We start from the raw sequence: 23,040 nt of genomic DNA on the forward strand, positions 1-23,040 counted from the left end.
TGAACATGTTTTGAAAACTAAGGGATATAATGACTTTGGGTGGTTAGTCTTAAAGTCATTAATAAAAGTAGTGAGGGAAAGGAGGAGATAGGGTATTCAAATTCCCAGCTCAGGTACCGCATTTATGACCTAAAGGTTCCATTTTGCTCTGAAGGAGAGCCTCATCTCCTATAGCTTCAACGCAGAAACTGCTGAAGGTTAACTGCAGAATCCGATCCAGCAAAAGTTGTCTCTTCACCCCCAGTGGCAGCAGCATCTCTAGCCCCCAAGGTTGGCCTCTCTACTCACTTCCATCGAAGGTCACATAACAAGTCTCAACAAATTTAATACATTGACATCATATAATGTATTTACTCTGACTACAATGAGATGAAGCTAGATATCAATAATAAAATATGGCAAAACCAATACAATATTGTAAAGTTAAAAAATAAAATGAAATGAAAAAAAAAACAAAAAAAAAATTTTAAACAAAACAAAATAAACAACTAATAAGCCACAGAAGAAATCACAAATGAAATTAGAAAATACTTAGAGACGACTGTAAATCAAAGCATAACTTTCAAAACTGGCCTAAGTGACAAGAAAGGCAGTGCTCAAGGGAAATTTAGGTATGTAAATACCCATCAATAAAGAAGAGAGATCTTAAATCAAGAGCATAACCTTACAATTTGGAGAACTAGACAAAGGAAAAGCTAAACCTAAAACATGGGAAAGTAAGATAATATAGAAGTATAGGAATATAATAAAGATTAGAACAGAAAGAAATGAAATAGAGAATAAACTGTAGAGAAATGGCTTTATTTAATCTGTGCTTTGGTCCAAGTGGAGCAGAAAATGAAATAAACAAGCAATAACAAAAACTTAAGAACCAGTTAAAAGACTATATGGCAAGTTAGCACAAACAGATACCACAAAGTTCTGCAATCATTAGAATTGGTCAGCTACAGTTGATTTTTTAACTTTTTCCCTTTCTAAGTATAGTATTTATAAGTTGTGCTTGGGGAAAACATAACTTTGAAATGCATGTATATATTTCTTCAATTTTTAATTTATTTCAGTTTGACATAAAACTTAGGAGTGTCACTAAGCAAGACCTTATGAGACCTCCTGAAAAAACACCAACCTTGTGCTCTGTCTAACTTTTGTCTATAGAAAAAAAATTAGTCAAAGAACAAATTGAATCAGAGCAGTGAATAAATGCAGAATTATAACAGTCAAGCAAGACAAAATAATGATACTTTACCCATTTAACAAAGTCAAGGACCTTTAGTTCTTCCTGCAAGACTATAGATAATAATCTTGAACCATGTCCTTTGACCTGTTGTTCAGATACTGAAACCCCCACCATATGGAAGAATTTAACTGTGTGCCGCTTACAAGTACATTGACCTTACATGACTCCTTAGACCCAGAAGGCTGATAATGCTAACTCCCCATTACCTCAACAACATCCAATCAGAAGAAAGTCCACAAGTTGACCGTGCCTTGCTCTTTGAACCTTTACTATAAAACTCCTTACATGTATAATATCATATATGAAATGAGTCGCCAGTCCAGGTTTGATGCATGATACTGGATGCTTGGGACTGGTGCACTGGGACAACCCAGAGGGATGGTACAAGGAGGGAGAGAGGAGGGGGGTTCGGGATGGGGAACACGTGTATACCTGTGGTGGATTCATGTTGATGTATGGCAAAACCAATACAATATTGTAAAGTAATTAATCTCCAATTAAAATAAATAAATTTATATTTAAAAAAGAAAAAAAATAAAACTCCTTACTACCCTCTTCAGGTGGGGATGCACACTTTTGAGGACATTAGTTCCCTTTACTTGAAAAACCAATGAGCTATTTCTTTCTACTTCATCCAAGACTCTGTCTCTAAGATTTAACATGGCACCAGTGTACAGAGGCTGAGCTTTGATGTCAAGAGAGTGGTAATACATGACTGCTTTCACTCTCTCCCTTCTCAATTTGAATTGCTTTCTTTATATTATGAAGCATCCTTTTGTGTTTTAAAATTTCATAGTTCCAAAAGTTCGGAGTGTATATTTTCCCACTGCAATCACTTATTGCTAAATAATACATTTATGAGTGTGTACATGTGTGCTCTGAGTCATGTCTGACTCTTTGTGACCCCTTGGACTATAGCCTGCCAGGGTCTTCTGTCCATGGAATTTTCCAGGGAAGAATATTAGAGCAGGTTGCCATTTCCTACTCCAGGGGATCTACCAGATCTACCAGATCCAGATTGAACCTGCATTTCTTGCATCTCCTGCATTGACAGGCAGATTCTTTACCACTGTGCTACCTGGGAAGCCCAAATAATACATTTTACACTTTTCAATTAAAACATCCTACTGTATTTTTATAGTTATGTTGTCATTGTTAAAAATAATTTATCAATATTACTGAAGACTATTTTATGCATCAGTGTCTTAACTGATGTTTTAAAAAAGTAATACACATAAACTTTTAAAGAGTTTCCTTGAAATTACACTTCTATTATATGGGAGAGGCTGTACCATACACTGGAATGGACATATACCTTGGAGATGAATGCTGCTGGGTGCAAATAATATTTTCCAGCAATTACTAGCAATAGATAGCTTTGCTAGATCTATTCAAATATATTTTTCATAAAAACAAATGCAAATAAAAAATAAACTTTAAAAACAATAAAGAGGGTTGCCAATGGAAGAATGGGAATGAGAAATGGAGATACAAGAGAAAAATTTTTTTTTAAAAAATAAAGGAATAGGAATATCTAAAGATGATTATAATACAAAAAGGTCCAAGAGACATGACTTTCAACTGTCTACACAGAAGAAGGAAATGGGGATCATTAAACTTCAATTTTACCCTTCCTCAAAAATTTACCTAGGAGACTGACTTGTTTTGAGAATTTGCAAATGCATCTTATGGAAAAATTTATTACTCATTGTATGATTAGCATTTCTATGAGTGAAAAATGTGAAAAGACATTTTAAAATTAAAAGATATGTGGAACACTTTGTTATGAATAAAATTTATTTCCATTTCACAAAAATTGCACTCATCTTATTCTCTCTATATGGTTCTTATTCAAAGTTAGAATTTTTATAGATGTTCCCTCTCTCAAAGATTAGTCTTTCATGTTTTATATGGGATTTATTCAACTAACATTTCTTTAAAAAGCAATATTGATCATCATTGGCTTTACAGACATTCATATGTACACTAAACACATAATAGTAATACTTGAGAAAAAGTAGATGGGGAATTCATGACATTTAGGGGAAGCATAGTTTCTGTGGAAATTAGATAGCAAAGATGGCTTGCTCTCTCTGTATCTACACCCTCTGCAATGTGTGTCCGAGCTTCTTTCATGCACAAGTGATTCCGTTTTTCTCCCTTGAATGTTGGTTGGTCCCATGACTTGCTTGCCTAATAGAATTGTGTGTTCAGTTAAATTCAGCCACTCAGTCGTGTCCAACTCTTTGTGACCCCATGGACTGCAGAGAGCCAGGCTTCCCTGTCCATCACCAACTCCTGGAGCCTACTCAAGCTCATGTCCATTGAATCAATGATGCCATCCAACTATCTCATCCTCTGTCGTTCCCTTCTCCTCCCACCTTCAATCTTTCCCAGCTCACAGGATTTTCAAATGAGTCAGTTTTTCGCATCAGGTGGCCAAAATATTGGAGCTGGGGATATTGTGTCTAGGACTTCAAAGACTTTGCCTGCTTCCATTCTCTCCCTTGGAGCCTCATGATCTTACCATGTGAACAACTGTTAGCTGGAAGATAAAACACCATCTGGAAGAGGGTTCATTTATCTTAGGAAGGAGTCACTCAACCTCTAAAGTTGTGAGTGAGGCCCAACCTGACAACAAGACGTAGTTATCCTTAGTGACAGTCCTATAAACAAACCCAGCCAAGATCAGCTGATATCTGCTCAAATAGACAGAAACACTCCATTGACTCAGAAACTCAAGTTTTAAACCACTGATTTGAGGATAATTTGTTATTGCATAATAATGAAATGCAGAAAGTGACAGCTGCCCATACACGGGGTTCCACACAGAGCACTAGAGAGGGATGCAGGGAAGGAATCCTTTGTAAGAGGTGATGCCTTGCAGGCCTTGAGATGAAAGTCAAGAACATTCCAGTCTGGACCATTGCAGTTAATGGTGAGAAATGTGAAAGGGACAAAACAACCAGATGTAGAACATCACTCCTTGAGAAATATTAGTAAAGGCCATACCTTGTTTTTTCAATGTCAAAGATAATCTATGCCTTAATATTGAATGCTCTGTCTGTATCACAAGGCTTCCTTGTATTTTGCTGGTTTAATTTTCTTGATGTTTAAGGACTTTAGTTTGCTGTGATTTGCTGGCTCATGTTGACTTAAATTAGTTATATTTAGAACTTCCACTGTATTGTGTCTCAGTACTAGTCTTGATTTATCATCACAAGGATGGTTTTATTTTCTCAGCATATTTTTTATAAAATCACTGTCACCTCAGTGATAAATTAGTGTATAGGATTCTTCGCTTGAATGAGAATCCAGTGAATCTAAACTAAATATTTGGGCTTTAAACTTTCTTTTACAAGGTACATGTGTATCTTCAGGTGTCTACACTCTTATTTTCCTCTCTAGCAAAATAATCCTTTCCTTTTGCTCAAATTAATCCATTATTATCTTTAGTTATTCCTGCTTGAAAAGAACAATTCTAATTATATATATATATATATATATATATATATATATATATATATACTGTTTTGAACATTTACATGCAAAACAAGACAATAGATGCTATCACTCCACTTATTTTACTATCAGTTCAAGAATTCAATTTTTTTTCCACACAAGAATTACTAGTTATTGTATTGGTCACAGTGAGATTAGAGTTTAAGTAAGGCCCTTTTCCTAGAAATCCACTTCCATATTTTTTTGATATGAGTTGTCATCTTGTAGAAAGTTTGTTTTCAACAAAAGTTGAAATGACACAACTTGTCTATTTCAACAGGCATTGAAAAGATGGTTTTGGATCCAAGATTAAATAATAACAGTGGTATAAGAATGTTAATATAAACAAACAATAGACCAGGGTACATTAGTTAAGTAATGAAAACTGTGACTTTAAAGCTAAATGCTCTTTTTAAATTTATATTTTATGCTTATAAAATAAAAGTTTCAACATTCCTTTACTTCCTTGAAACAATGAAATTCTTTTGATTAAGTCTGTAAAAGCTTGTTTCACTTGCTTATTCCTCAGGCTATAAATTTATGGGTTTAAAATGATGGCAACTGAAGTAGTAAGCACTAACACACCGTTATTAATTACCATTTCATCCTTTGCTGAAGGTTTGACATAGATGAAGATACAACTGCCATAGGTGATAGAAACCACAATCATGTGAGAAGAACAGGTAGAAAAGGCCTTCAGCTTCTGTTGGGCAGAATGAAACTTTATGATGGTCTTGATGATGTATATATATGACAGAACTATACACAGAAATGGCCCAATGTCAGTCAACACAGCAAGGGAAACACTATGTACCATGTGTCTGAACAAGAGATCTTCAGCACAGGAGAAGCATCACAGAGAAAATGATCAATGAGATTATAGTCACAGAATTCCAGATTTAAGACCAGGCAGAGTGGTGGAAATATGACCAGCCAACCTGCAAATAACAGGTCTTCCACAGACTCTGCTGTTGATGAGGTTGTATAAAGTAAAGATTTGCAGATGGCCACATAACGGTCATAGGACATGATGGCCAGGAGGAAAAAAAATCTGTTCTCCAAAAAAATGATAAAAATTAGTTAGGCAGCACAAGCATTGTAGGAAATAGTCTTGTCCCCAGTTGATAAGCTGTATAAGAATCTGGGAACACACACCGTGGTGAATAAGTTTTCTAAAAAGGAGAAGAGTTTGAGGGAAAAGTATACGGCAGTTTTAAGGCAAGAGTCTACTAAAGTGAGTATAATGATGGTCAGATTCCCAGTGACACTCAATAAGTAGGAGACAAACAGAAATATAAAAATTAGAACCTGCATTGGAGGATCATCTGTCGGTCCTAGGAGTATGAATGTAGGTAATGAGGTCTTGTTTCTCATTGCTGACTTGTATTTCTCAAGCTCCTCACAAAGTCAAGTGACATCGAACTGAGAAAACTTGTATGAAATTATGAGGCCATGGCCATTGGGTAAAAAATAATTCTAATCAATGCAATGAATAGTCATTTTCTTCCTTGACTTGACAATGACTGATCATAACTCTGGAATTCTCAGCTCTTTTAATGTGCATCATATTAATAAGTCGCTTCCCTTGTATCTCAGTTGGTAAAGAATCTACCTGCAATGCAGGAGACTCAGGTTCGATTCCTGGGTAGGGAAGATTCCCTGGAGAAAGAAATGGCAACCCATTCTAATACTCTTGCCTGGAGAATCCCTTGGACAGAGGAGCCTGGTGGGCTACAGTCCATGGGGTCTCAAAGTTGGACACGACTGAGCGACTGCCACATGCACACACACACAGATAGGTAGTGATAGAAATCCAAAACTACATCATGACGTGGGAAAGATGCTTTTGCCAAATGACTTTGTAGAATTTGAAAACTGTCAAAAACACAATATAAAAGAGTAAAGTATGTAAGATGTATCTAATATATCATATCCTTGTTCCAAATCCACAGATCAGGGGAAAGATAGATGGGAGAGAGTCAGGAGATTGCACAAATAAATAATTGAAAAAAAGTTCAAATCTTAGAAATGAAGCAGGAGAGTGCCTGTCTTTACAATCTAATTGTAAATGTGTTTATCTAAAAATATTAGTGGAGAGCAATTATGTATAGTTCCAGAAAAATATGAAGTGGCTGGACCAAAGTGGAAACAATGCTCAGTTATGGATGTGTCTGGCAGTGAAAGTAAAGTCCAGTACTGCAAAGAACAGTATTGCATATGAACCTGGAATGTTAGGTCTATTAATCAAGGTCAATCACACAAGGTCAAGCAGGAGATGGCAAAAGTAAACATTGACATCTTAGGAATCAGTAAACTAAAATAGATGGGAATGGGCGGATTTAATTTAGATGACCATTATATCTACTACTGTGGATAAGAATCCCTTAGAAGAAATGGAGTAGCCCTCATAGTCAATAAAAGAGTCTGAAATGCTTAGTAGAGTACAATTTCAAAAATGACAGAATGACATCAGTTTGTTTCCAAGGCAAACCATTCAGTATAACAGTAATCCAAGTCTATGCCCCAACCACTAATGCCAAAGAAGCTGAGGTTGAACAGTCTTATGAACACCTGCAAGACCTTCTAGAACTAAAACCAAAAAAGGATGTCCTTTTAATCATATGGGATTGGAATGCAAGAGTACAAAGTCAAGAGATACCTGCAATAACACAAATTTTCCTTGGAGTGCAAAATGAAGCAGGGCAAAGGCTAACAGAGTTTTGCCAAGAAAATGCACAGTTCATAGCAAACACCTTTTTCCAACAACCCAAGAGATGACTCTACACATGGACATCACTTTAATGGTCAACACTGAAATCAGATTGATTATTTTATTTGCAGCCAAAGGTGGAAAAGCTCTATAAAGTCATCAAAAACAAGACCTGGAGCTGACTGTGGCTCAGATCATGAGCTCCTTAATGCAAAACTCAGGCTTAAATGGAATAAGGTCGGGAAAACCATTAAGCAATTCAGGTATGATCTAAATCAAATCCCTTATGATTATACAGTGTGGGTGATAAATAGATTCAAGGGATTAGATCTGATAGAAGAGTGCCTGTAAGACTATGGATGAAGGTTCGTAACAATTTTCAGGAGGCGATGATCCAAACCATCCCAAAGGACAAAAAGTGCAGAAAAGAAAGTGGTTGTCTGAGGAGGATTTACAAAGCTGAGGAAAGAAGAGAAATGAAAGGCAAAGGAGAAAGGAAAAGATATACCCAGCTAAATGCAGAATTCCAGAGAATAGCAAGGCGAGATAAGAAGTCCTCCTTAAGTGAACAACACAAAGAAATAGAGGATAAAAATAGAATGGGAAAGACTAGAAATCTCTTCAAGAAAACTGGAAATATCAAGGGAACGTTTTATGCAAAGATGAGCATGATAAAGGACCGAAACGGTAAGGATGTATCAGAAGTAGAAGAGAATAAGAAGAGGTGGCAAAATACACAGAAGAACTATACAAAATGGTCTTAATGACCCAGATAACTACAATAGTGTGGTCACTCACCTAGAGCCAGACATCCTGGAGTGTGAAATCGAGTGGGCCTTAGGAAGCATTCTTATGAACAAAACTAATGGAGGTGATGGAACTCCAGCTAAGCTATTTAAAATCCTAAAAGATGATTCTGTGAAAGTGCTGCACTCAGTATGTTAGCAAATTTGAAAAACTCAGCAGTGGCCACAGGACTGGAAATGTCAGTTTTCTTTCCAGTCCCAAAGAAGGGCAATGCCAAAGAATGCTTCATACTACCCTACAATTGTGCCAATTTTACAGGATAGCAATGTCATGCTCAAGATTTTTCAAGCTAGGCTTCAATGTATGAGAACCAAGAACTTCCAGATGTACAAGCTGACTTTAGAAAAAGCAGAAGAACCAGAGATCCAATTGCTACCATCATAGAAAAAGCAAGAGAATTCCAGAAAAGCATCTACCTCTTCTTCATTGACTATGCTAAAGTCTTTGACTGTGTGGATCACAATAAACTGGGAAATTCTTCAAGAGTTGGGAATACCAGCCCACCACACCTGCCTCCTGAGAAACCTGTATGCATGTCAAAAAGCAATAGTTAGAAGCGGACATGGAACAATGGACTGGTTTAAAATTGAGGACTGCAAGAGGCTGCATACTGTCACCCTGATTATTTAACTTCTATGGAGAGTATATCATGCTAAATGCTGGGCTTGATGAATCAAGCTGGAATAAAGATTGCTGGGAGAAATAATAACAACCTTAGATATGCAGGTGATACCTCTCTAATGGCAGAAAGTGAAGAGTAACAAAAGAGCCTCTTGATGAGGGTGAAAGAGAAGAGTAAAAAAGCTGGCTTAAAACTCAGCTTTCAAAAACCTAAGATCTTGGCATCTGGTCCCTTCTCTTCATGGCAAATAGATGGGGGAAAAGGGAAGCAAAGACAAGTTTTATTTTCTTGGTCTCCAAGAAAACTGTATATGGTGACTGCAGCCATGAAATTAAAAGACACTTGCTACTGCCAAGGAAGCCTATGGAAAACCTAGACAGCATATTAAAAAGCAGATACATCATTTTGCCAACAAAGGTCCCTATAGTCAAAGCTATGGTTTTTCCAATAATCAGGTACAGTTGTGAGAGTTGGACCATGAAGAAGGCTGAGTACCAAAGAATTGACACTTTCCAATTGTGATGCTGGAGAAGACTCTTGAGAGTCCCCTAGCTTGCAAGGAGATCAAACCAGTAAATCCTAAAGGAAATCAACCCTGAATATTCTTTGGAAGGACTAATGCTGAAGCTGAAGCTGAAGCTCCAGCATTTTGGCCACCTGATGCAAAGAACCATCTTATTGGAAAAGACCCTGATGCTGGAAAAGATTGAGGGCAGGAGGAAATGGGAGGACAGATGAGATGGTTGGCTAGCATCACTCAATCAAAGGACGTGAATTTGAGCCATGAAAAAGATCAAATTTGAGTTAGCTGAGCTGAGGTGGATGAGCCTAGAGCCTATTATAAATAGTGAAATAAGTCAGAAACAGAAAAAAAATATCATATATTAATCCATATATATGGAATCTAGAAAAATGGTACTGATGAAACTATTTGCAGGGCAGGATAGCCACACAGATATAGAGAAAGGACTTGTGGGCAAAGCTAGGGAAGGAGAGGTATAACAACTTCTTTATCCATTCATCTCTCAGTGAACATCTAGGTGGCTTCCATGTCCTGGTATTGTAAATAGTGATACAATGAACATTGGGGTACGTGTGTCTTTTTGAGGTATGGTTTTCTCAGGGTATGTGTGCCCAATAGTGGGATTGCTGGGTCATATGGTACTTTTATTCCTAGTTTTAAGGAATCTCCATACTGTTCTCCATAGTGGCTGTATCATAAATTTACATTTCCACCAACAGTGCAAGAGGATACCCTTTTCTTCACATCCTCTCCAACATTTAATGTTTGTCAATTTTGGTTGATGGCCATTCTGATTGGTGTGAGGTGATACCTCATTGTAGTTTTGATTTTTATTTCTCTCAGAATGAGCGATGTTGATCATCTTTTCATGTGTTTGTCGGCCATCTGTATGTTTTCTTTAGAGAAATGTCTGTTAGGGTCTTCCACTTTTATATAATTTTACTTATTTATTTATTTCTGACTGTGCTGTCTCTCCCATGCTGTGCAAGCTTTTCTCTAGTTGTGGCAAACAGGGATTACTCTCTTATTGCGGTGTGCAGGCTTACACTGCAGTGGGTTCTCCTGTTGCCAAGCACAGGCTCTATGCACGCAAGCTTCAGTAGTTGCAGCACATTGGCTTCAGTAGTCGAAGCTCCCGGGCTGTAGAGCACAGGCTTGATAATTGTGGTGAATGGGCTTAGTTGCTCCACAGCATCTGGGATCTTCCAAGATCAGGGATCGAACCCCTGTCTCCTGCATTGGCAGGCAGACTCTTTACCACTGAGCCACCAGGGAAGTCCCTGACCATTTTCTAGTTAGGTTGCCTGTTGTTCTGATATTGAGCTACATGAGCTGCTTGTATATTTTGGAGATCAATCCTTTGTCAGCTGCTCTGTTTACAAATATTTTTCTCTCATTCTGAGTGTTGCCTTGTCTTCTTGTCTATAATTTCCTTGTTGTGCAAAAACTTTTAAGTTTAATTGTGTCCATGGGAAATAGATGGGGAAACAGTGGAAACAGTGTCAGACTGTCCAACTCCAGCAACCAGGGATTCAACCTGAAAAGATGGACTGTGTCGGCGAGAGAAATGAGACAGCCTCTCAGTTTTCTATGGACTGCCTGTTTATTTCAAGTTTAAGATTCTCTTTTATACTTTTACAAAAACATTAGGCCAGAGGTTTGACATTTTCAGTTCCCCCTCTCCCAGATTTATTATCTCCATAAATCATTGTTGCTCTTCAAACAGAGTTCCTGCTTCAGTGATTCTCTTGGAATTAGCCTTATCATCTATTATCTACCTCCTCTAATGTGTCCTATAGTTAACTTGTGATTACATTGTAGCTCATGCTACATTCCTCAGTTTACTACTTATCTTCATAAATCCTGTTTGCCCTTAACATCCGGAGCTCACTATCTCTTAAGAAGGCTTCTAGCTATAGTGTCTCTAAAAATTCCTAACTTCTATAAGCTATAGTAAAATATGCTAACTTTACAACATTCCTAAAATCTTTAACATCTAACTATCTTAATTATTCCTAAGCCCTAAATTCAGCAAACTCCTTTGCCATAAACATTCTCCTCACAAATAGGCTTCAGATATCAATCCCTCCCATGGCCTCAAGCTACGGCCTATGTGCTCATCCTGGAACACTCTTTTGTAAAAGTCCTTGAACAAATGTCAATGATTAACTTTATGAATTATTTTCTGAGCACAACTGCAGAAGGTATTGTGCCTTCTCATGCTCCTCTCAAGACCAATAAGCACCTTAATATTCCTTTTCAGTCAACTCAGCTGAGGAGAGGAAAAGACAAGTCAGATTTACAAGGCCTAACTACTTCATCCCGGGATCCGTGCCTGCGGAATGAGGAGAGGGGGCTGGGGACCGTGCCTCCATTTTGTCAGTAATGCCTAATGCGGCTCCCAACATTTTTGGGCTCCAAAATCATTGCAGATGGTGACTGCAGCTCTGAACTTAAAAGATGCTTACTCCTTGGAAGGAAAGTTATGACCAACTTAGATAGCATATTCAAAAGCAGAGACATTACTTTGTCAACAAAGGTCCGTCTAGTCAAGGCTATGGTGTTTCCAGTGGTCATGTATGGATGTGAGAGTTGGACTGTGAAGAAGGCTGAGTGCCGAAGAATTGATGCTTTTGAACTGTGGTGTTGGGGAAGGCTGTTGAGAGTCCCTTGGACTGCTAGGAGATCCAACCAGTCCATTCTGAAGGAGATCAGCTCTGGGATTTCTTTGGAGGGAATGATGCTAAAGCTGAAACTCCAGTACTGTGGCCACCTCATGCGAAGAGTTGACTCATTGGAGAAGACTCTGATGCTGGGAGGGATTGGGGGCAGGAGGAGAAGGGGACGACAGAGGATGAGATAGCTGGATGGCATCACTGACTCGATGGACGTGAGTCTGGGTGAACTCTGGGAGTTGGTGATGGACAGGGAGGCCTGGCATGCTGCGATTCATGGGGTCGCAAAGAGTCTAACACAACTGAGCGACTGAACTGAACTGAACTGTTTACTTTTGTTTTTGTTTCCATTAGTCTAAGAGATGAATGTAAAAAGATCTTGTTGCAATTTACATCAAACTTTCCTGTCTATATTTTCCTCTAAAAGTTTTATAGTTTCTGGTCTTACATTTAGGTCCTTAATCCATTTTGAGTTTATTTTTGTGTATGGTGTTAAGAAGTGCTCTAATTTCATTTTTTTTTTTTTTTTTTTTTTTACACATGGCTGTCCACTTTTCCCAGAACCGTTTACTGAAGAGGCAGTCTTTTCTCCACTGTATATTTTTCCATTCTTTGTCAAAGATAAGGTGCCCCTAAGTGGATGGATTTATCTCTGAGCTTTCTGTCTTGTTCTATTGATCTATATTTCTGGCTTCTTTGCCAATATAATACTGTCTTGATTACTGTGGCTTTGTAGTATAGTCTGAAGTAAAGAAGGTTGATTCCTCCAGCCTTTTTTTTTTTTTCCTTTCTCAGTAATGCTTTGGCTAATCAGGGTCTTTTGTGTTTCCATACAACTTGTAACACTTTTCATTCTAGTTCTGTGAAAAACACCATGGTAATTTGATAGGGATTTTGGATGTCACAAACAAAACTTATTGCACAAAACAAGATGCATACAAATACATAGTGTATTAATTATTTTAGAGGAAGTTCAAAAGCAAGCCAATGTAATATATGGTAATAGAACTTAGAATAGCAGCTACTTTTGATTGAATCTTGGCAGAGGTTAAAATAAAGTTATTTTGATTGTTGGTGGTTATATGGTTGTCTATATTTATAAAGAGTAGTTGACCAGTAAAACTCAATTTTTTGCCCTGATAGTAATGTGCTATATACCAATATATTGTTAAAAGTGAAACAGAAATTTCCAGAAAAACAAAAACAAGGTGAATTCATCACCAGTATACCAACACTAAAAGAAAAAAGTAATAAAGTGTCCTTTATAACTAATAAAAATAATGATATGTATTCTTGAAAGTGCTGTAATTAATAAAGCATAAAAGATAAAATAAATTAAAAAGTTAAATACACATTTTCTGTGATAATAATAAAACCTTACAGTATTTAAATATAGAGAGAACTTTTAAAACAAGAAAAATTTCTGGGGAAAAGTAATATTTCCTGGCATAACAGTTAAAAAGATTAAGGTTTTTCTTTTCTGTAAATTTCCTTTATCTGAAAATAAAGAATAGAAAGAGTCCTATAATATTCCATTGTTTTATTATCACTTCAGACTCTTTAAGTCTGGACAAGTTAGACTTACATCTTTTAAGTCCTTGAAGGAATTAATCCAGTTTAGAAGATACCAATCCAGGCTTTAACCTTTGAAAAGAAAAAAATCCAAATTCTACCCAAACATCAGCTACCCTCTCCTTACAAATGAGGCTGATGGATGTGTCATCTACCTTGACTGTGGCAATGGTTTCACAGATGTATGCATAAGTGCAAACTCATCAAATTGTATATGTTACATGTGCACACTTTTGTACATCAATTATACCTCCCAATAAAGCTGCTGAAAAAAGCAGAATTGAAACTTGGGGAGAATTTGTAATCTTCTTTACCCTTTTAATGCACTGGTGCTAAATAATTTTATTTCACAAATTAACATTCTAGGAATATTTTCTAAGAAATCTGTACCTATAAGTTGTATGAACCTATACACTGGAAGAATATTTAATCTTCTAAACTTGGGACATCAACGTTATGGAGGTTGTTTTTAACTAATTTATTTACATTAATTGGAGGCTAATTACTTTAAATATTGTAGTGGTTTTTGCCATACATTGACACGAATCAGTCATGGGTGTACATGTGTCCCCCATCCTGAACCCTCCTCCCACCTCCCTCCCCATCCCATCCCTCGGGGTCATCACTAGAGTATCTATACTGTCATTTGATCTTAGATGATGTGTATTAGATATAATATCGAAATACTAGGCATTGGAAAGATATTAGGACACAAATTTTAATTGATGGGTTTAGAGTGGCCTTGGCAATTTATTTAGTACCCTTATTGGGAGTAAATTCTAATATATCCACCATAGACTCAGAAAAATATTCAAAGGAACTGATGATGCGAAAATAAAATGGTAAAGGTAGAAGTTGTTTAGTCTTAAAGAGAACTGATCTTCTCTCTTGAGGGGTATAATCATATGATTTGTTAACCATTGGCTTAAATGAAGCCAATTTGATTAAGAAAAATAGTTACTGGAAATGTGGTAAATATTAGGAAGAAATATATGGTCTCTACTCTCCATATTCTCCCTAAGTGGAGGTTTTTCCTATTATATAATAATTTTCAGAAGTTAGAAAATACATGAGTCATACAATTATTCAATGAACACATGTACAGTATTTTATTTTACTAATTTAAAATAATTTAAGCAATCATATGACTGCCGTTTCAGAGGAGAAATCAAGGAACAGCATATAATCAAAAGACTGCTGCTGCTGCTGCTAAGTCACTTCAGTCGTGTCCGACTCTGTGCGACCCCATAGACGGCAGCCCACCAGGCTCCCCCGTCCCTGGGATTCTCCAGGCAAGAACACTGGAGTGGGTTGCCATTTCCTTCTCCAATGATGAAAGTGAAAAATGAAAGTGAAGCTGCTCAGTCGTGTCCGACTCGCAGTGACCCCAGGGACTGCAGCACCAGGCTCCTCCCTCCATGGGAGTTTCCAAGCAAGAGTACTGGAGTAGGGTGCCATTGCTTTCTCCGAAAAGACTGCTATTCAGTATCTATTAGAAACTGAACGGAATTTAATTAATATTAAACAGTGCCATAAGGATTTAATGTTATTTAAATAGCTATTTATTTAAATAGCTATTTAACTATTTAAATGTTAAATCGCGCCAGTTTATGTATCACTTCACAGTGTCTGAACTTGAAGGAGAAAGTAATTTCATTTTCCTGATAATTAAATGATTTTAGATGAATATATTTACAATTAGATTGTAAAGAAAGGCAGACACTTTCCTATTTTATTGCTAAGATTTGGACATTTCTTCCAATCATTTATTCGTGCAATTTCTGGACTTCTACCTATTCTGCCTGAGATGGGTGGATTTTGAACAAGAATATGATATAACCTCCGTGGAGGAGGGCATGGCAACTCACTCCAGTATTATTGACTGGAGAATCCCCTAGGACAGAGGAGCATGGCGGTCTACAGTCCTTTAGGTCGCAAAGAGTCTGACATGACTGAGCAATTAAGTACAGCACATGATATACTCTGATTCTGGGAAAGATTGAAGGCAGGAGAAGGGGACAACAAAGGACGAGATGGCTGGATGGCATCACAGACTCAACGGACGTGAGTTTGAACAAACTTCAGGAGATAGTGAAGGACATGGAAGCTTGGCGCGCTGCAGTCCATGGGGGCACAAAATGTCAGACATGAATTAGTGACTGAACAACGTGATATATTACATCCATCCTATTCCATTTCCTCTTTACATTGCCTTTTCTACAGACATATTTCAGACTCTTCAAAGTCATTTAAACGGTCTGTCCCAAGTAGTAGGGTGGAATTAGATTTCTAGTACTCTCTATCTAGGGAAATAGAAAACTCAATAACTTGAGATTTTTTTACTGGGATATTCAAAGCGATCTTTTCAATACTTATAGAATACAACTGATATTTTAATCTTCATTTACTTGCTTACTTTCTCTCTTTAGTTGACTCAGAACTCAAATAAGAAATAAGGGTGAAATTCATCAGATCCCATAATCCCAGCAGTACCAAAGAAAGACCCGAATGCTTTCATGATAAACAAGTTGTATTACACACTGGAAGCAAAATGTAACAATACACTTCAGAATTCTAAAATGTAGGCCTCAGGAATTCCTCTTCTGATAATATTAAGCTAAGGAAATAAGGATGCTTATATAAAATTTTTAATATTATATTTATAGTAATTAAATATCAGAAGCTATATTAAATAATGGCTTAGCCATTAAAAGAGTATGATACAGAAAAACTGTGATGCAAATATGTGTCTTACCATGGAAATAATTACAGATATTGATTAGAAACTGACTTTATGTATACAGCTTATCATATATATAAAATATACATATGTAAATATTTTCCCATGAAAACATAGACATAAAGCAACTTTGGTCTGTTTTCTTAATGCTTTATTATATGAGTTGAAGAGTACCCAGAAATATCTTTCCATCAAAACATTATTGTTTTACACTTAGAATGTATCTAATAAAATTGGTGCATCTTATTGTCTCCAAGGACCCAATTCCCACTGCTGCCTCTGTTACATATTTTGCCAAAATTCAGTACATATTAGACTCATTAGTCACTTTTGAGCTTTAGTCACACTTTATTTATCCACAGAGAGGAAACCTGAACATCCGTAAGACTCTAAGATAATAAAACATTCATCTTACTTCACTGTGTAAAAAACTATCTTTGCCAAGAGATATCAGAAATTATATTTTCCAAATCTACAAATGTATTTCTCAGACATTAAAAATAAATGACTTTTTATTTCAGCTTTGAGACATAAAAATTGTTTCCTAGATTTAAAGTGGAATAGAATCCTTAATGAGAGTTTGTTGACAACTCAGAGAGTACTATCCACTGCAAAAATGGTGAACGTGTATGTCCTCATGAGAGGGGCATTTGTGCATGTATTTAAGACCACTTATAATTTCAGTTTCATCTTGGGGACAATGAAGATTACACAGTCAACTAAAGCCATGGTTACCTTCCTCTAGAGTAAGTATGTTCTTCTTTGGTAGTATCAGTTTTTTTTCTTCATTCAACATACTAGTTCCTTAGTTTCTGCAAAATATCAGACTTACCTATTTAAATAAGCATCAGAGATAGCAATGAATTAATTTGGATATCTCCAAAAAGAAAATAGTTATTTCTAGTGTTTTTGAATTAATGGACATGAGTTTGAGTAAACTCTGGGAGTTGGTGATGGACAGGGAGACCTGGTGGGCTGCAGTCCATGGGGTCGCAAAGAATCGGACACGACTGAATGACTGAATTGAATGTTTTTTAGTATCAGAAGAATGAAATATGAAGGGATTAGACTCACTGGAAATACTAATTACATACATCATAGAGATGGGTTACTTATCTGTTCCCTCTTTTTTATCAGTATCTACAGTAGAACCAGCCAAATCATAAGTCTCAATAAATATGTTTCAAATCAATTCATGAGTGCTCATAAGAACTAGGGTGATAAACAGAAGTGACCTATCCTACTATGTCACTCTAATGAATCAATACGCATTTATGCCCATATGTAACTATAAGATACTTAAAGTGCCAAATTCCCAGCAATGTTGTGATTAGTGATCAAATTATAGTGAGCTAACTATAAAAGCAAATGATCCTTGAAATATATTACAAAGAAAATTCACATGAACAAAAGCGATTTATCAGAGCATTCACTTAACACCTGGATCACAGAAGATAAGAATCAGTAACTAGAAAGGCAGGAGAGTTTGGGAATCCTGAACTATGGTCTGAGTTAGGATGCCACAGCAAAGCACTGAGAGCTTTAGAATTTTCTCAGCTTAGTTCAGAGTGTCAATTCGTTTATGATACTATCAAAAAGTTTACCTGATTGCTAGCTAGTTATTTCTCCTCTCAAGCCAAGATTAGTGCCTCTTTTCTATAGAGATGCTTATTAACCATAGGTGATTTCCTATCTATTGCAGTCTGATGATGTTATTTGTTACTGTCTTGATAGAAATAACAAGCCTTCATTCACTAGGCCTTAACAGAACACATCTCTAGGTTCTTGTGGAATAGACTGCAAAATAAGTGAAATGATTCACATAACAAATGAATTAATCTTTCCATGGGAAGTCCTTTTATTCCTTAGAATGAAGGGGGAAAATGGCATAAACTCCACATTTACAAAAGAAAACTGCTGCCCAAATAATTACTCAATGATAGCTGAGAAAGAAATGTGGAATATCTATTGCCTTGTGTTCAAAATTTTAGGTCTCTGGAATCTGCCCTTAGTACTTCTCCACAGAGCACTGAACAGGTTGACAGAGGCATGGAAGTCCACCAACTTTATAACTTTAGACAGAACACAGGAAAGGAACACAAGAGCTCTATGGATTAATGTCATCATGGTGGTTTAGTTGCTAAGTCATATCCAGCTTTTGCGACCCCATGGACTGTAGTCCACCAGGCTCCTCTGTCCATGGGATTTCCCAACAGGAATAATGGGGTGGGTTGCCGTTTCCTTCTCCAGGGGATATTCCCAACTCAGGGATCAAACCCAGGTCTCCTGCATTACAGACAGACTCTTTACCAACTGAGCTACCAGGGAAGCCCCTAATGTCATCATACATCAATATAAGTAACAGTTAGCATAAGTTATGGAGCAAAAAGAAAATGAGAAGAAGGAAGAAAATGAAGGAGAGAAAAAGTAGAGGAAGTGACTTTAACTCACCATCTACCGGTCACTCTGCATGGATTATCTCAATCAGTATGCACAATAACTCCATATACTTGGCATCATGGGGGAAACAGGCTAAAGAGAAAAGGGGAAATAAAAACACTGCATCTCACTCCACAAGCTGTGTAAAAACCACAGGAAGTAAACTTCCTCTCCCTACACATCAGTCCACAGGAAAGCAACAGAGAGTCACTCATATCTGCTTAATAGTAAAGGCAGTCAAAAGATCAGTTGAATTTTACCAATTAGGCTCATATAAAAATTTAAAAATCTTCTTAAAAGTCGCTCTAAAAACCCACTAAATCATTTTAAAGAAAAATACTTTATGTTTGATGTTTAAGGCAAATATAATATTCATTTGTTTACTCAAATATTTATTACCTTAAAACAACCTAAATGCTATGCACTTGAAATTCAAAATACAAGAATATGTTCTGTATCTTCCTCTTCAGAAACCTCAGCTAGAGCCTAAATGAATTAACTTCCATGAGCTTTAAGGAAATATCTAGTATGGGGTAACTTCAGATCATTATTTTCACAACCCTTAGGAAAGAATTTTCATATTCTGGGCTTTAGAAAAGTGATTCTGATTGTGTTGCTTTTAAAATCTTGAACAGAAGAAGTAATGATATATGCTGAGCATATGTTAATATACTTTTGCAATATTTCAGCTATGAGATAAAGATACCCATGGTAAAATTGTCATGGGAGAAACAGGCTAAAAAGGAAAAAGTGTGTAAGAAATGCAAGGAAAAATTTAAGGAATCACAAGACTTGATAATAAACTGAAGATGAGAGTAAAGAAAGAGGAAGAATTAGATGTCCTCATAAGACTAGGGATTTACAGAGAAGGAAATACTTCTCTGTGATATTTAAATGAGTGCCATATTTAAAATCTCAAAATGGACACATCTAGAGGTCACTCAAAAGGAAATAATGAAGAAATGAAATAGGAATGCTTAATATAGTAGATAGTAATGAGTGTTCCCCATGTTCCGGTCACAGCTATAGATATTGTAGATATTGTATGTATTATCTACATTTATCAGTACAATCCTAAAATGTATACATTATTTTCATCTCAATTTGCACTTGAAAAAAGCACAAGATACAGAAGTCAATTGTCCAAGGAAAAGTCTAAATTCAAACCCTCTGTGTGTGATCTATATGTCCAAGAATAAGTTTAATGTTGAAGTCCGAATACTGTAGGAAGCATTTTCCCTTCATATATAAATTTGGGAATTATAAACCTAAAGGAAGTCACTTTATTTATGAGAATCTCTTCAAGAGAAAACAGAGTGAAAGAACAGATTGCCTAGAAAAGAAATTGCAGGTCAATCCATTAACAGAATGGTTATCAAAAGAGAAGTCACCATCAAGGAGACTGGAAAACAGACCAGAATGGTAGAAAGAAACAGGAAAATATGAGATAGGGGAAATTATGCCATCATCATGAAGCTGAGAGCTTGAGTGAAATGAAGACTGAATTGTGTTTAATGAGTGAAATGAGACAGACTAGTGGTGACCTTGTGAAGAATAGTTTAATTAGTGCAAAAATCAGATGAGTTGATATATAAATGGTTAAAAAGACAGAGGAAACAATTATCATATAGGTGGAAGGCAAATGTAGAAGTATCATTAAGAACTGTCAAAGTTTTGTTAAACTAGATACTGCTAAATGTCATTCATAATAATGTGGTTGAGTGTATTTCAAGCTGAAATAAGGTTGACCAAAAACATATTAAAAGTCATGGATATGGTTTTTCAGCTCTATGAACATACTTTTACATTCCCTCCTTTCTCTGTAATAAATTTTGCAGCAAAATATTACTAAAAAAAAATTACACATGGTGGGCAGATTTCATTGTCAAATGTGTTTAGAAAGAAATAATAGAATTCAGCTTATAATTTTAATATCAAAAATTGCTTTTAATGAGACCCCTTTGATGGAAAAAGTGAATATTCTCATGAGCTAAGCCTTCCCTGGTAGTTCAGATGGTTAAAAAATCCTCCTGTAATTCAGGAGACCTGGGTTCTATCCCTGAGTTGGGAAGATCCCCTGAAGGAGGGCATGGCAACCCGTTCCAGTATTCTTGCCTGGAGAATCCCCATAGACAGAGGAGCCTGGCCGGCTACAGTCCATGGGATCACAAAGAGTTGGACATAAATTAACGACTAAGCACAGAACAGCACATAGAATACGAAACTGTAGACTCTAGTTAGAAGGCTTTAATTTTCATTGGCAAGGGAATCAGAAATTAAGTAATCCACTCAATGATACAGTTCCAGAATACAGTTTGCAAACTGGGGAGAAATTTTTGTTGCACAAGCATATCCTAGGAAGCATGAAAATACATAATATATTTTAATCAAACAGTAGCTGTAAAGCACAGTCAAAGGCAAATATTGCAAATATACTTTGAAATAAATTTTCTATGAGGAAAAACTCTTAGTGTTTGGATTGTAACACATTTAAATACATTTTTCAGAAAATATATCCAGTAAAAAAGTTTTAAACATGCCTTGAAGAGGCTGGACTGGATAAGCTGAAACAGGATAAACTATCCTGTGATAAGTAATTCATTGCCAGTATAATAGCTAACACACATGTAAGCTTTAATGCTAGGATTTTCTTAAAGACCACAGTTTTGCTTTTTTTTTTTTTTTTTTTTTTGAAAGGGGTGTTAACTTAGAAGCATATATGGAGATAGGACATTCAGGAAAACAGACTTCTTGATACTCAAACAGTATATCGATAGAGGCATTTTTTCCATTGATATTTATATGTTGAATGACCAATTAGCAGCTAAGTGTACATTCATTAGAAGCAGTAGTGTGAAATAACACAATTTAAAAATGAATATGCAGTTTATGTGACACAAAGAGGTGATGAAACATTGTCATGTGCTATGTGCTTGCTTCTCCAATGACCAGTTGTATCAGAGTCACTCTCGGATTTACTTCTCTTGACATCAGAAACCAGCCAGGAAGCTGAAGTTCTTCATGCAAAGTCTTTATTTTTTCAAGCAGATTGGGCAAGAGATAACCATCACAGATGAAAAACCAAACCTCAATAACAACCTTCATCTTGCTGGGGTTGACAGATGACATTCGACTGAAAATTTTGCTTTTCATTTTCCTATTTCTGTCCTATAGTTTGAGTGTATCTGGAAACTTAAGTATCATCACCCTCACTCTGATTGATTCACACCTTAAAACACCTATGTATCTATTCCTCCAAAATTTCTCCTTATTAGAAATTTCATTCACAACTGCTTGTGTTCCCAGATTCCTGTACAGCATATCATCTGGGGATAAGTCCATCACCTATGCTGCTTGTGCCAGTCAACTGTTGTTTACAGATCTATTTGCAGTGACAGAATTTTTCCTCCTGGCCATCATGTCCTACGATCGCTATGTGGCCATCTGCAAACCCCTACATTACACAACCATCATTAGCATTAGAGTCTGCAGGAACTTCATCCTTTTCTGTTGGGGAGCAGCACTGATCATCATACTCCCACCAATTATGCTGGGCTTAGAACTGGAATTCTGTGACTCTAATATCATTGATCACTTTTGCTGTGATGCTTCTCCTATCCTGAAGATCTCTTGCTCAGACACATGGCTGATAGAGCAGATGGTTATTGTGTGTGCTGTGTTGACCTTCATCATCACCCTCATATGTGTAGTTCTTTCCTACATTTATATCATCAGTACTATTCTAAGGTTTCCCTCTGCCCTGCAAAGGAAGAAGGCCTTCTCCACTTGTTCTTCCCACATGATTGTTGTTTCCATCACTTATGGTAGCTGCATCTTCATTTATGTCAAACCTTCTGCCAAGGGTGAAGTAGCTATTAACAAAGGAATTTCGCTCCTTATTACTTCTATTTCACCCATGTTGAATCCCTTTATTTATACACTGAGAAACAAGCAAGTGAAGCAAGCATTTTTTCACTCAATTAAAAACATTGTATTCTGCTCAAAGATATAGAGAAAAAATAAGTCAATGAATCCAGTTAAAAGGAAGGGTGAACAGGCACAAAATCTGAAGCTACTGATACTATTTGTCTCTATACAATTTATTCTCAGTCATATTGACATTCTCACTTCTCTTTAAACGTGCTTACTGTGAACGTTGTCTATTCCATCATTTACTCTTCATTAAAACTAAACGTTGGGCCTTCCCTGGTTGC

General features: G+C 36.5%; 1 protein-coding gene and 1 pseudogene across 1 annotated transcript; one reads left to right on the forward strand and one right to left on the reverse strand.

The window, feature by feature from the left end:
• Nucleotides 1–5,156: 5,156 nt before the first annotated feature.
• LOC129646768 (olfactory receptor 6C2-like) lies at nucleotides 5,157–6,112 on the reverse strand (annotated as a pseudogene).
• Nucleotides 6,113–21,899: 15,787 nt separating this feature from the next.
• On the forward strand, nucleotides 21,900–22,838 carry LOC129641574 (olfactory receptor 6C2-like). The gene has a single exon (XM_055566253.1). It carries the CDS (start codon nucleotides 21,900–21,902, stop codon nucleotides 22,836–22,838), a length of 939 nt encoding a protein of 312 aa, XP_055422228.1.
• The last annotated feature ends 202 nt before the right edge of the window (nucleotides 22,839–23,040 follow it).

Source organism: Bubalus kerabau, chromosome 1 (assembly GCF_029407905.1).
Source record: "Bubalus kerabau isolate K-KA32 ecotype Philippines breed swamp buffalo chromosome 1, PCC_UOA_SB_1v2, whole genome shotgun sequence".
In the NCBI taxonomy this organism is placed as follows: Eukaryota; Metazoa; Chordata; class Mammalia; order Artiodactyla; family Bovidae; genus Bubalus; species Bubalus kerabau.